Raw genomic sequence first — 14,045 nt, forward strand, 5'->3', positions numbered from 1 at the left:
GGCATCTGTGTTTTTCTTGTTCATTTTATTTAAAGATAAATTCTAGATAATCTACCACCAAAGAACAATAAAGACCAAGAATGTTTTGTGGATTTTAAGAATTACAGTTACTTATTTATTGAATGTAACAGGTCAGAGTAAAACACGTTACATTTAATGTGGCTGTGCGCAGCTATATGGAGTTTTATACACACACTAATGCCCAAAAATGTCTCCCCACCACAAAGACATACACTCACGGGAAATAAGACAAATTCAGCAGTCCTTCTGTCTCTGTGAGATATAATATATGTGTTAATGTTGCCGAGTTCTGAGACATCCTGCTGAGCTTGTGAACTAACCAACGCTGAGCCTAGGCTCTGGCCAACTCAGCCACTAAAATACACAAATGGAGCATGTTTCTGCCTTATTTCCTATTAATTTGCCACGGCTTGCGCTGAAGAACTTACTGTTCTTTGAGTCCAGCTGCGAACTAATTTTTCTAACAACAGACGGTGTAGTAGCACCACCTTAAGATCTCTCTGTGAAGTACGGCTGAACTAACAGTTCTTACTCTCTGCACATTTCTACATTAGGAGTCAGTCAGTGAGTAAGCAAAAATGCTTAGGAAAAAAAATATATCAGTAAAAATAGTTGAGAGTCTACAAAATACCTATGTGACAAATCACATTCTGGCCTAAGGGGTAAAGTCAGGTAAAGCCAGGTAAAGCCAGGTGATTTTTTTTTTTTTTTTTTTGGCTGTCCAGAAATGAAGAGATTCTCTATAAATTACGTAGAGTTTCAAAATAAAAACGAGGACTTTTATTATGAAAACGTGTCTCACAATTAAACGAAATACTGATATCAATATATGTAATATATGTAAAACATGTTTACTTTATGAATGTTGATTTAATCATTGATGAATAGGTTATGAAGCATTTATGTATGATATTATGAATGTGCTAGATAACCTTCATATAAAGTGTTACCAGATAATGTATTGCATTTGATGTATTGTATGTAATTTATTGTATGTATTGTATGTTGTGGTATGTTATGTGCAAATGCCTGCACATATTCAGCTGCTGTTGTAACACAACAGAAATAGCACTACAGACTAATTCAAAAATCACCCAGCTTATTAACTTTATTAAATGTTGACACAGGAGTACTAATGTATCTGCACTTGTATCACCACTGGCAGATAAATACATCTTACATAAGCTTAATATCCCAATTCCCTTATTAAAGCATACTTAATGGTGCATAAAGAGTGTGAAGGTTTGTGTACTGGTTTCACATGAGTTACCCTAGCTTATTAGGCCCCTTCATGATTGGTAGGAGCTGTGTTTTCCTATTGAAGTATTTTTGTGATACCATGATTGCTAATCATTAAGGTAAATATTAAGGTAACATTTACAAAAAATACACGGTGTAGTATTTTCAATTTATGTACGTATAAATGTTTCTGGCTCTAGTGAAAATGTCAGTGTGTATGTAACTGTATTACCTTGCGTCGGTGTGAGGGCACAATAAAAAAAGTCTCAATGGCATGCTTGCTGAGGAAGGCGTGTCTCTCATGGCCATAGCCCGGCTCCACCTCATAATCTCCATTCAGACATTCCAGGGTTGCCCTGGTTATATGTACCTTACTGCAGAGGACACACAGAACACTTTAGCTTAACTCAAGTTCTGTTCAATAGACCACTCTACCTCCCTACGAATAAAGTCAATGCCAGGGAGTGTCATTCGTATATTATTCATACTGGAATATTTTTTAACCCAGCCCTCAACCCAATTTATTCATTGTTGATTCCACAGGTAAGCTAGTTAACACTCCCACAGTGCTGTCAAGCCGGGAGGGTGAGATAAGCCCATTCTTCCTCCTAGAAATGTGAAGCCAGGCATGGGATTGTTCTTGAACTGCTGCTAACAAAATGCCACTTGACATCATATCACACTTGGAGAAGATTCCATCTGCCCAAATCTGTTATGCTAGCTAACAGATGTCCATGCTGGTTAGCCAGATTCTAATTGATGGGAGGAGAAGTATGGACATTTTACCCACCCAGAGTGGCTTTCTGGCCTTGGATGGCTGATGCATCACTGAGTTTCACACCATTTATTTCCAAAGGTAGGACAAAAGCTTATACTGCTGCAACTTTCTGCAGATCCTCATACAAAACTCTTAGCAGTGACTTGGCAGTCTATTAACATTTGCATACCACATTTTAATTACAGTATTTTACAATAGATTATATATAATAGTTAATGTGAAAATAAGTTAAGACACTTTACATGGAACAAACTAAATGTGGAATTTCCCCACAAATTATTTCACTGATCATATGTATTTCCTGGATTTAACACATTGTGAAAAAGTAAAACGGATTTAATTTGTAATTCGGATTTGTTTGATTCATATTGATTTATCATTTGTGAGTGGCCAGGTCCAGGCTTTTCTGTCAGAGCTGACTTTGTTTTCAAGCTAAAACATCTGTGTGCCAATGCTAAAACTGACCCAGGAAGTCCTCCTGCCTCCATCATGTTGGCCAAGGTGACGTCGTTTGACCATACGTCATACTGCCACTTCCTCAGCCCCAGAACCCCACACAGCACACGGCCAGTGTGTAAACCCACACGCATGTTCAGATCCACTTCAGTAGCCTCAGCAACTGACCTGTTAATACACACACACACACACACACACACACACACACAAATGCACATAAAAACACACAGGTTCATGTCTGTTCATGTTACATTATAACAGCGATGTGCCATTATACTGACACCAAGTGCCTGGATGTGTCAGAGATTTTGTACTAAACCTAAAAAAATGGCCTGACTCATGTGGGGGACCCAATCTATCCTGCATTTCTTTCTCTGTCTATACACCATGGCTGAGTGTGTATGTGTGTGTTGGTAAGACAGTTGGTGAAAGATACTGTGTGTGTGTGTGTGTGTGTGTGTGTACCTGTGAGAGGTGATAAGAGAGCCACCAGAGCCATCTAATAGACTAGAGGACAAAATGACTACTGACTGAGCTGTCATGTTACCTTCATTCATACACACAGTTCAGTACTTTAAATAAAACACAAATAATGGTTCAGAGTCATTACACAGTTCATGGTTAAATTCACAGTATGCTTTTTTCATGGATACAGGTGACAGTGTCTTCTCCTGATAAACAGGCCCCCTTTAACTGCAGAGACAGAACAGTACTTCACTATCTGCTTTGCCTTCCTCTTTCCCAGTCCTACAATCAGTAGGCCACACACACACAACCTGTGCACATGCCCTAGACTTCCAAACACCAAGACAAACACTTTACGTGAATGGCCACTTGCATTAAGAATCTCCATCTGCGGCTGATACTTTACAACTTTAGAAGTGGAGAGCACAACTCCATATATTCCTCATAAGAACACCCCACTTCCACAATCATCACACTCTTCCTACCTTCATTAATCAGAACAATATCAGGAGTATTCAGACACTGGCTAAAATCAACTTGTGAATCCTCCTGGCTCAAACTCAAAAACCACTCTACGTTGACAGTTCCATTCACATGAATTTCGATTTTTGTGAATAATACATAGATACAAACTCCTTACTTATTAAGTTTACAATTCGATCAGGTCTAAAAATTCAAAGTCCTTTAGGTGTTGGACAGCCATTCAAAATGTTTGCTACAGACTCAGCCTCTTGATTACCGTGCAGTAAGCAGTATGGTTCATGCTGTAACAGATACCAAAGAGACAAATTATACTTTGTAGGTAACACTTGGAGGTGTGCCTTAACTACAAAACTAAAGAGCTGTTCATCAAGTCCAGAATGTCTGAGCATAACATCCGCCGAAGGTAAACATGCTAATTTGCCTTGTAAATGCAACTCAATCCAGCGTTGTTGCAAATGAGACTGATCCACACACACACACACACACACACACACACACACACTCACACACATAGTTTTTCACAAGATGCAAAGTCACTGAGACTATTCATATGTACATGAAAATGAAAAAGATTGATTAATCCTTTGAGAGAGGTGCTACTTAGTCTATTGAACACCTCCAGTCATCCATTTTTCCATTCACAACTGCATAATTTTCATATTAGTTTCATAGTAGTTACTACAAAATAAATCATAATCCCTTTAAGTCATACATTAACACAGGAATATAAATGAACATAAGAAAAATGCTAATGAGCACCAGGTTTGTTGGGAAAGGCAGTCAGTTCTCAATATGAATTTGTACTTATGAATAAAAGATTGTTATAACTCAACATTGGTGGATTTATATGTGGATTTCTGATGCCTATACAGCAAGACCCTAACAATAACATTCTCTCACAATAGCACACAACACTGTTTCTGTAATACATACTAATCATAAAATAGCTATGAAACATGATGTAAGCGGTTACAGATAATGAATAAATGAACATAATGTAGGACGTATATGGGGTAGAACATATGGGGTGCTCCTTTTCATCATAAATACACATTTTTGACGTGACGGATGATGGATGAGGCATCACCAGGGATCAAACCAGCACTTTCCAGGTGACGAGGACAATGCTTAGACCTCTTTACCACTCAAGAGCCTAGACTAAATTCTAATAAAGAAAAGAAAAAGTCAAATCTGAGTGACTGTTTGAAGCTTATGGTCATTTGGAAGATGTTATCTGACTTGGCATCTCAGTGAAGCGCTCACTCATACACCCACAAGACACTGAGCATGCTGTCTGTGGCTGAGTTTCAGCACAACTGAACAATACATGCAGTCCTTCATCAATTAGGCTACAACAGAAGCACATATAAAATCATTTCTCTTTGAAGTTAGTAATTGCTGAAACCTTCCGCTGCTCCAGCGACCACATTTTCCAGTAAAGAGTTATCTCACATTCCTAATATAGCACACTTCAAGGATCTGTCTCATTACCATGTTTCTTAACGACTGAAAGTTCATCTAATGGATCAAATAAACTCTTCTAATCCCTGATACAGTCGCAAGTCTGCAGTTTAATTGCTTTTCATACAAAGATCATTTGTCAAGAGATTTTAGTGCACATTATTCACTGCAGTTTTCTGCAAGGACACCTCAGAGGCAAAATGCAATTTGTAACTCATGCTTTACTGAGGTTTTAAATGTAAACAATGGCATGGCCCAGCCTCTCTCCCAGTTAATATAATGCTAGCCAACACAGGCATCGCTAAGATGATGTAACAGAACTGGCAATTAGCACTCTCCTTCAAGTGTGTGGTGGTTGACTGCTCACATCTTTTGCAAGAAGCATGTGCCAGACCACAACCCATTTCCCACTTGGCAGCATCATTTAATATACTGGGACTGAGTTAGTGGATGATACATTCCCTACAAATCCAAACCACAACTAGCTTTACAATAGTATTTGTCTTCTGTTCTAGAAAAGGCAGTAAACTTGCACTTCAACAACCGTTCACTTTGAAAAATCTACACTCCAAAAACAAGTGTCCCTTATTTATTCCTGGCTTGGATGCCTAGTTCTAAAGGTCAAAGCCTTTATGTGAAGAACCTAATGAAATCTTGGAAACTAGACACTAAAATACTTTTTAAAGAAGGTTTTTCCCCAGTTTGCTCTGTCTCTTTATGTTTGAAACATAGCAAAACTTGCAGCTTGTTTCGTATATCTCCACTACACGCCTTTGATGCAAGCCAGTGACCGCAGATGCAGCCACAAATTTGTCTGGGTCTGGGGACTACGACCATGTCTGTTATGTAATAGTCATGTTTGTGGCAGAAATGGACACACACTCACGTGATGGTGTCGATCATGTCCAGTCCCATCTCCACGCAGCAGTGCGCATGGTCAGCTTTGGGTTGGGTCAAACCTGACACACAGTAATAACAGTCCCCCAGGATTTTTATCCTTCTACAGTGGTTCTCCTGTCAATCGCACACATACACACACACACACACACACATAAAAAAAACACACACATACATACAGGGAAATAATAAAAGAAAATGCTTCTATAATAAATGCATCAGAATGACAGAATGTCCCCAGTTTGTCTGTTATATCAATATTTATTTTCCACTGAAATCAATTACATTATTAAAAATACTGCTCAGACTGAAATGGATTTGGTTACTGTATGAGAGCATGTGGACATATGTGTGTGTGTGTGTGTGTGTGTGTGTGTGTGTCTGTGTGTGAGTGTGTGTCTCTGCATGCGTGCCTGTGTGCATGTGTTATATGTGCGTGTTGTATTTTGCACATCAATAGAAAATGCTGCACTAGAGTAAGGGATATCCCATTGCTCAGAGGATAGGCCAAAAAACCTAGTGAATAGAATGAGAGAGAGAGAGAGAGAGAGAGAGAGAGAGAGAGATAGAGAGAGAGAGAGAGAGAATTTGTACAATGCTAAGATAAACTATTGAAGTAGAATTCCTCCCACTCATGCCTTAGAATGCCAGAAAGAGAGAGAGAGAAGTTTAAAGACACAGGCTCAGAAAGAGCAAAATATCAAAACATGTTTGATAATGGCATTAATTAAACAAAAGGCAAATATCTATGTCTGTCTATCTATCTATCTATCTATCTATCTATCTATCTTCAGAATCAGTGAAAAGTACGAATCATCCATAAATCCATTTGAGTGCCATCAAGCTTAAGAAACTTTAATCAAACTGTATGAATCATATATTTACATCCACAAATGTAACTACTTTTCTTTGTTTTAGTATAAGACTGTGTTCACATTAAAAGCTTTATGCATCAATTCAGATTTTTTGGTCAGATCACAAGTGGCAATCTTTATGGTCCACATTCAGAAATATAATGGACCTGTATCTGTCTGTAATGTGAATTCTGAAACTCTGTCTCTGAAACAGCATGCTCACATTGATAGATTTATACAGTTCCCTTGCAAATGGACCCCTAAGCCCTGTGTTGTGCATGATATAGGTTCTTAAATGACGGCTTCTACAGCCACACACTGTGCAATATGTCTAACACAAACCCATTTATATCACTCATCACCTGCATGGCTCCTTTTCTAACATTCAGAGCATTATTTTGGTGCAGAAGCCATAAATTCATCACCTGCACTGTGCACTATGTAGGAAGCAAAGAGCCATTTGAGACACATCCTGCACATCACTGCCACTGCTTGCTGATGACGACAGCACTAACAGGAAAAAAGATGCGCAAAATCTGATCTGACTGTTCACATTTGTGTCACATGCCAACAAATCTTATACGTACCAGATCTAGGGGCACATATGAAAGTGACTCAAATCTGACTACATTTGACATGTCCACACAGCCCTAAAAAAAATCAGATTTGTATTATATCATGGCAAAAAAAATCAGATTTGGGTCACTTCAACCTGGTAACGTGAACACAGCCATAGAGACCTATAGACTCAACCAATAGCAACCAAGAAGAGAAGAGAAAAGAAAAGAAAAGAAAAGAAAAGAAAAGAAAAGAAAAGAAAAGAAAAGAAAAGAAAAGAACACGGGGCACTTGTGTATTAAATTAATTTGGACGTTTTATAATTTGGCCTTTCAGCCGGAGGGAATCAGAGCACAAAAAATGGAAAAGGGGGAAATTCATTTCAAAAGAGAAAGCTGGATTATGTATGTGTGTGTGTGTGCCAGTTATAAATTACATTGTGGGGACCAAAACCAGCTTATACACTCACTCTGTGGGCACCTCTCTTCCTTGTGGGGACCCAAATCATATCATATTACATTTTATGGTGGAGACATGCTTCAAGGTGTCATACCATCATTTGCCGGTATCTTGCACTTCACTTGCCCATTCAGGCTTCAATTCCTAGAATCCTTCTTTCCCCCACCTGACCTTGTGTGACAGTTTAGCTCCTTTTCAAAAACTGTTTGGACTGTTTAATTCTCCTGATTATTAACGTCCATCACCTGTGTTGGGGACAGTATTGTAATAAAGCTTCCAGAGTTAGTTTTAGTCTGCATTAAGCTGCAATGTCTTTCTTAGACAGTATTATTACATAAGGTTAGAATAAGATTAGGGTTAGAGTAAGGGATAAAATGAATGAAATAATATGTAATATCCACACAACTCACAGAAACACAGAAACGGTGTGTGTCTGTGTTTGGTACCATCTGCCGTCCTAGTATAAAAAGAGACCATGGGAAACCCCTTGTCACCTCTCACCTCTCTTTCTCTCTCTCTCTCTCTCACACACACACACCCACACACACACACACACACATATGTACATACATACATACATACATACTGAGAGACACTCCCCAGCTGCTGCCAGGGTTTCAAACTTGGAATAATTTCTATTTTGACATACAACTGTATTTAGCAGAGGGTGTAGTTTGTAATGATTAAAAAAGGGGTCTAGGAACAGGGGAAATAATTTAATCTGAGAAGGAGTACAGCAGAACAACAGAAGCAAAATAAGGAGAAACCTATCTAGGAAAATGGTAAGCTATCATTCAGTAAAGTAGGACACTGATGCTAATTTAAGCAACATGAGACACTACCCTGAATATATCTCCTGTATTATCTCATGACTGCTGACATTTCATCTGCTTAAATGAACCAGTATACACTAAAATATATACTGATCAGCTAACATATTAAAATGATCTACTTATATCTATATTCACTGTTAATATGATCTGCTTTGTTGCCCATAGGTCTACTTTGAAAATCTGCAGTTACAAAATGTTGTACATCTGCAGCTCTACATGTATTGTTAGCCACCTTTCACCCTATTCTTGCACGGTCAAGACCCCCACAGAAGCACTACAAAAATCTGGGTTGTGGGTGGTTCTCAGTGCTGCAGTGACACTGTCTTGGTGGTGATCTGTTAGTGGGTGTCGCATTGGTATGAGCAGATCAGTGGATGGAGTTTTTAAACACTGTGTCCACTCACTGCTCACTCTATTAGAGACACCTAGATGTAAAGTCAGAGACAAAAGGTCATCTCTTTCTGTTCTGTTTGAGTTGATCATCCTCTAGCCCTTCATCAGTGGTCATCAGACACTGCCCACAGAAAGCTGTTGGCTGGATATATCACTAAAGTATTTATTAACATCAGCAGCATGGCTGTGTCTGATCCACTAATTCTGACCATCAGGGTAGAAGTGAATTTTCAAAGTATGCAGAGTAACAGGTGGGCTACACTCAGTATTTGTAGAAGAACTATATAGAGTAGCTGAGAAAATGACACAAAATGTGCTTAAATTATTACAACAAAAAGTGTTGCTAATAAACTGTGTTTGATAGATGTATAAAAGCACATAAAACCTTGGACAGCACTGAGCTGTTTCAGCACCATGGACAGAGCATAAATAACAGCATTAACAATAATGTTAATGAAAATCCATAATATATACCACACTTTTGTTTTATACAATTCTAAACAATAGTAAACAAGACATAAGACTGCTATGTGTTTACATTCCAGTTTTTCATTATTAAACAGCTACATTTAAATTTACTGTGGCTGCTCTTTGCCTAGGTTGACTGACTATGGGAAGTTGTTGACCGGTGTGAGTGTGAGTCACTTGGTTAATGTGTAAAGGCCAGCAAGGGACTGGTGCCCCAGGCAGAATCAGCTCTTGCCTTATATCCAATGATTCTGGGTAGGCTCGGGACCCACTGTGACTCTGAACAGGAACTGGGAGTTTTACAATCCACATAAACATATCAAAAACTTGGTTCTGTGGTGACCAGGCCATTGTTTTGAGAACAACAGCAGTTTATTTGCGTGATTTGCCTCATTGTATCTGTTTACACTTTTCTCAGTATTTTGTCATGTTGTGACTTGGGTTATGTCAAAATATTTGAATTTCCATGAAAGTTTTAATGTGTACATAACACATTAACACATTATTTTGGGGACACAAACTTTTAAATAAATCTGATAAAGAGGGGATAATATTAAGTTTCATTATAAAATAAAATGAAAAAGAAATGTCTGAATACAGTCTCCATTATCAAATGTACTGTATATACACTTTGCACAATAGTTATACCTTAAAAACCCATAAAGTAAATGTACAATCACCGTATGAACCTCATTGTGCACATAATAACAGTACAGATAAAGAACCATCTGCTCAAGTGATGGAGTTAATGTATGAAGTGCTGGGGATAAAGATTTTGATACTGATATGTAGATATCATGGTCAGAACCCATGTAATTACATTAAAACATTGCATGTACCTGCAGATAAGAGTACTGCCATGCACTGTTCCTCTGTGCCTACGTTTTCACACACAAACACAAATACACACATAAAGACTAGCATGGACTCTTACCGTGGCAAGCTCATCAAATTTTCCAAAGAGCTCGTTTAGCAGTTTGACCAACTCCTGAGCTGTACACTGAGACGCCAAACTAGTGAACCCAACAATGTCTGCAAACAGGATACTGAAAGCAAAGGGGAACAGAAGATAGTTTTTACCTGTTGTAGAAATAAATCAATTACAAAATTCACTAATTAAAATATTCCCAAATGTAATAATTCCAATTGCCCTCTAAGCAGGTCTACCCTCATTTCATAAAGTCATGGTATAGGTCAGAGGTCGGCAACCCGCGGCTCCAGAGCAGCATGCGGCTCTTTGATCCCTCTGATGCGGCTCAGCTTTTGAAAATAATTACTTATTTATGTATTTATTTAAAATGTATTTTATTTTGGTTCGTTCATTTTCAAAATGTAATTCTATGAAGATTATGGGGATCTTGTAACATCTAAAATATTTTAATATTTAAAATATTTTGTCGCTCTTAATACGTCACAACTTCCAATGTGCAACACCCGCCAGTGTGCGGTTTCTTGAAGAGAGGACAGCATTCTTGTTTACTGCCAGTGGATAATTTAAGTTCGGCGTTTTTCCCCCCCATTACTACAAGGACTCAAATAGACATTGAGTATTTTACTTAACCGTCAACACAACGTCTTTTTTTTCGGAGTTACAAATGTTTTGTTGCATGCAGAAATGTTATTTCATTTTTCTGCAGTCGTTCATTAATTTCATAAATGTAACACAGTATAGTTTGTTTATACATAGCACAAAGGCAAAAAAAAAAACCTGTTATGCGCAGTGTTATTTCGTATAAAATTTCAAAAGGATTTTGTGGCTCGCAGTGTTTTCTTTACTGTGTGAAACGGGTCCAAATGGCTCTTTGAGTGGTAAAGGTTGCCGACACCTGGTATAGGTAATATGGCCACAACATCTACTCTTCTGTAAAGGCTTTAAACTAGACATTGGAACATGTTGTGAGGATCTGATTGCATCAGCCATGAGAATATTGAGGTCAGGTACTGATGTTGGATGGTCACAAACACACTGGTGTTCATTCACTCCACACCATCAAAAAAAGTGTACAGGTGTTCGTTTGTTCTCTAAAAGGTACAGTGTAAACGCATTTTCAAATATAAAAAATCCCTAAGCGTACACTGCATTTTCATTTTCAGTGTTTATAAATGTTTAAAATAGAAAAACTAAGAAATAAAAAGCCTAGGTTTGAAAAGAAGAGTATAGAGTATAATGGTACCAGAATGTTCTCTATCTAAATGTACTTGCAGACATATCCTTAAGAGCACCATTACAGTTTTACTAAGAGTGCAGTGAACACCATTCCACTGTTCCACAGATCAATGCACTGAAGTTCTAAACCCCTTTGTCCACATTTGGCACTGAACATTATGACCTTAGGCTCATGTGCTGCTGCTCCAGAGCCACCCCTCCTAGTGACAATGCTTATATTTGAAGGTTATAAACTCACTCACTATAAACTTTTGGACATAGCGTAAACAGTCTGCAGCTATAATCTATTTTCTTAACTGAAAACAACAATGCTGATTATATATTCTGAAACATAAGTAAAACAGACATACCCCTGGTCAAACTACATGCTTTTTAATATTACTCTCTATGTAAAAATAAATGAACATATACTCTAAACTGATTTTAAATATAAACAGTAATTTTATGCAAACGTGCAAAAAAATATATTTTAATAGATTATTACACACTGTACATATAGAACATATCAGCTAGAACTGCTATTTATAGGATTATGATTATCTAAATTATGTAAACAGGTAAAATTTCTCTTAAAATGCTTAGATTTTACATTTTACATCAGCATTTCAAAACATAATAGTGTGTTTTTTGGTTCCTTGGTCCTATTGTTTCTCATTTGCCCATCGATGGTCCTGTGGTACACCCCGGGACTGGTCAGTTCTCTGCAATGTCCTTGTCCTGTTCCTTAGGCTTGCAATTTGCTAACAGATTGTGTCATGTCTGATGTGTTATTTCTGATCCCTATGTGTTCTCTTAGTTCCTAGGAGCCTTCAAGTCTGGTGTTAAGGTCGATTTACACTTCTGCGTTGACTTGATGCAGTGCCTACGCCATAAGCTACGCAAGAGCCCTACGCCGCCGTCGTGAGTGTTTATACTTCTGTGTTGGTGTCTGCGTCGCTTTGCAATTACACCGCCACACCACTAGGGCTGAATCTCAAACATCTTCCTCTACACTATGTAGCACACAATATAGTGGTGTAGTTGAATTTACGTCTTTAAAGTGCATTATATAGCAAGTAGGGCACTGTTTAGTTTACACAAGGTGCCAGGAAAGTAACTAATACAAGGCGTGTCCGTAGGTGTGAATAAGTAAGTGAATGTGTGTGTGTTGCCCTGTGAAGGACTGGTGCCCCCTCCAGGGTGTGTTCCTGCCTTGTGCCCAATGATTCCAGGTAGGCTCTGGAACCCCTTCAATCCTGAACTGGATAAGTGGTTACAGATAATGAATGAATGAATGAATGAATGACCTCTGTATTTTCCTTTGTTCAACATTTTTATCGATCCTTAAAGCCCACACCATGTCTGCAGAAGTCTCTTGCTATGAATCTGCTGCTGTCTGCGTCTCTGTGTGCAGGAGAGGAGTTCGTATTTCTGTACTACCTCGGTTCTGCATAAACAATGTCTGTCCGAATTTTGATCAATCACACACAACGCGTACATTTCTGGAGAGGTGCGCTTCAAGCGTAGGGTTCATGTCGATGCAGAAGTATAAATTGGGCTTAAGTCCAAACTTGTGTTTTCAAGTTCAGTCTGATGTCTGTTAATAATTTTGTTCTTATAACTCACCATGGACCTCTCTAATAAATTCAGTTTGCACTTGTATCCTGCTTCTGTGCCTGCATGCCTTTACGCACTCAAGGTCTTCTACTTCCTTCTGTCAGCTCTGAAGAATGGCTTTGATTTTTGGAAAATGAGGTATACTCCATGTACCAAGCTCCCTGTATCCCCTTTAATATAGGAACTTTCTGTATCAGTCATTTAAAATATGTGAAGTTTCAACATAACAACAATAACAACAATGCGATATTACAGATATCCAAATTTATAACATGTGGTGACATACTGCTCAATCCACAGTGTCCAGTTAATATGATGGATGAACCTCCACAGCTTTCAAAGTACATGTTCAACGTCCTCTATGTAAGAACATGTGACCTGATACTCATGAATGTAAAGTAAGTGAAGGAAGGACACCTTGAACTAAACATCTGCAATCTGTGCTAGGGTTTTTTTATTTTTTATTTTTTTGCTCCTTGACATGCCATATTGCAGGGAATCATAAGCTTAAATCAAGGGTACAGCAGTAGCGGTCAGTGGAAGGACACCTCCGATTACACCCATGGGGCAAGAGGTCATTTTTTTCTATGTCAGCCTTGAGACCAAATCAGGAAATCTACAGTTGCTGGGGGTTCTTGTGTGGAGATCTAGCTCATATTTTTGGAGTAACAAGATAAAATGTTATTTAAAATTTCATCTGAAACTATTTGTCTGTGTGTGTGCCACAACAGCTGACGTTGTGAACTGGTTGTGAGTTAGAGCAGTGAGTACAAAAAAAGCACTACACTGATTATAGAAATGAGCTGTAAATACTGTATAAAGCCTGTCAGTTCACACTAATATGAGATTGATTAATAAAGACCCCTGAAGAAAAGGATATTATGTCTACTTGCTAGTTACTGGGTTTTCAGAAAGAT

The 14,045-nt window shown here is 38.2% G+C and overlaps 1 protein-coding gene across 1 annotated transcript in view; it reads right to left on the bottom strand.

Moving 5' to 3' along the window:
- adcy1a (adenylate cyclase 1a) overlaps positions 1-14,045 on the bottom strand; it is a 55,018-nt gene that overhangs the window by 23,686 nt on the left and 17,287 nt on the right. Inside the window, exons 4-7 of the mRNA XM_066676013.1 lie at positions 10,300-10,411; positions 5,790-5,917; positions 2,504-2,662; positions 1,493-1,634 (exon numbers count right to left, since the gene is read on the bottom strand). Of these exons, the coding sequence (XP_066532110.1) occupies positions 1,493-1,634; positions 2,504-2,662; positions 5,790-5,917; positions 10,300-10,411 (541 nt within the window). The remainder of the gene's footprint in view (positions 1-1,492; positions 1,635-2,503; positions 2,663-5,789; positions 5,918-10,299; positions 10,412-14,045) is intronic.

The sequence above is a fragment of the Hoplias malabaricus genome, chromosome 7, assembly GCF_029633855.1.
Source record: "Hoplias malabaricus isolate fHopMal1 chromosome 7, fHopMal1.hap1, whole genome shotgun sequence".
Classification (NCBI taxonomy): Eukaryota; Metazoa; Chordata; class Actinopteri; order Characiformes; family Erythrinidae; genus Hoplias; species Hoplias malabaricus.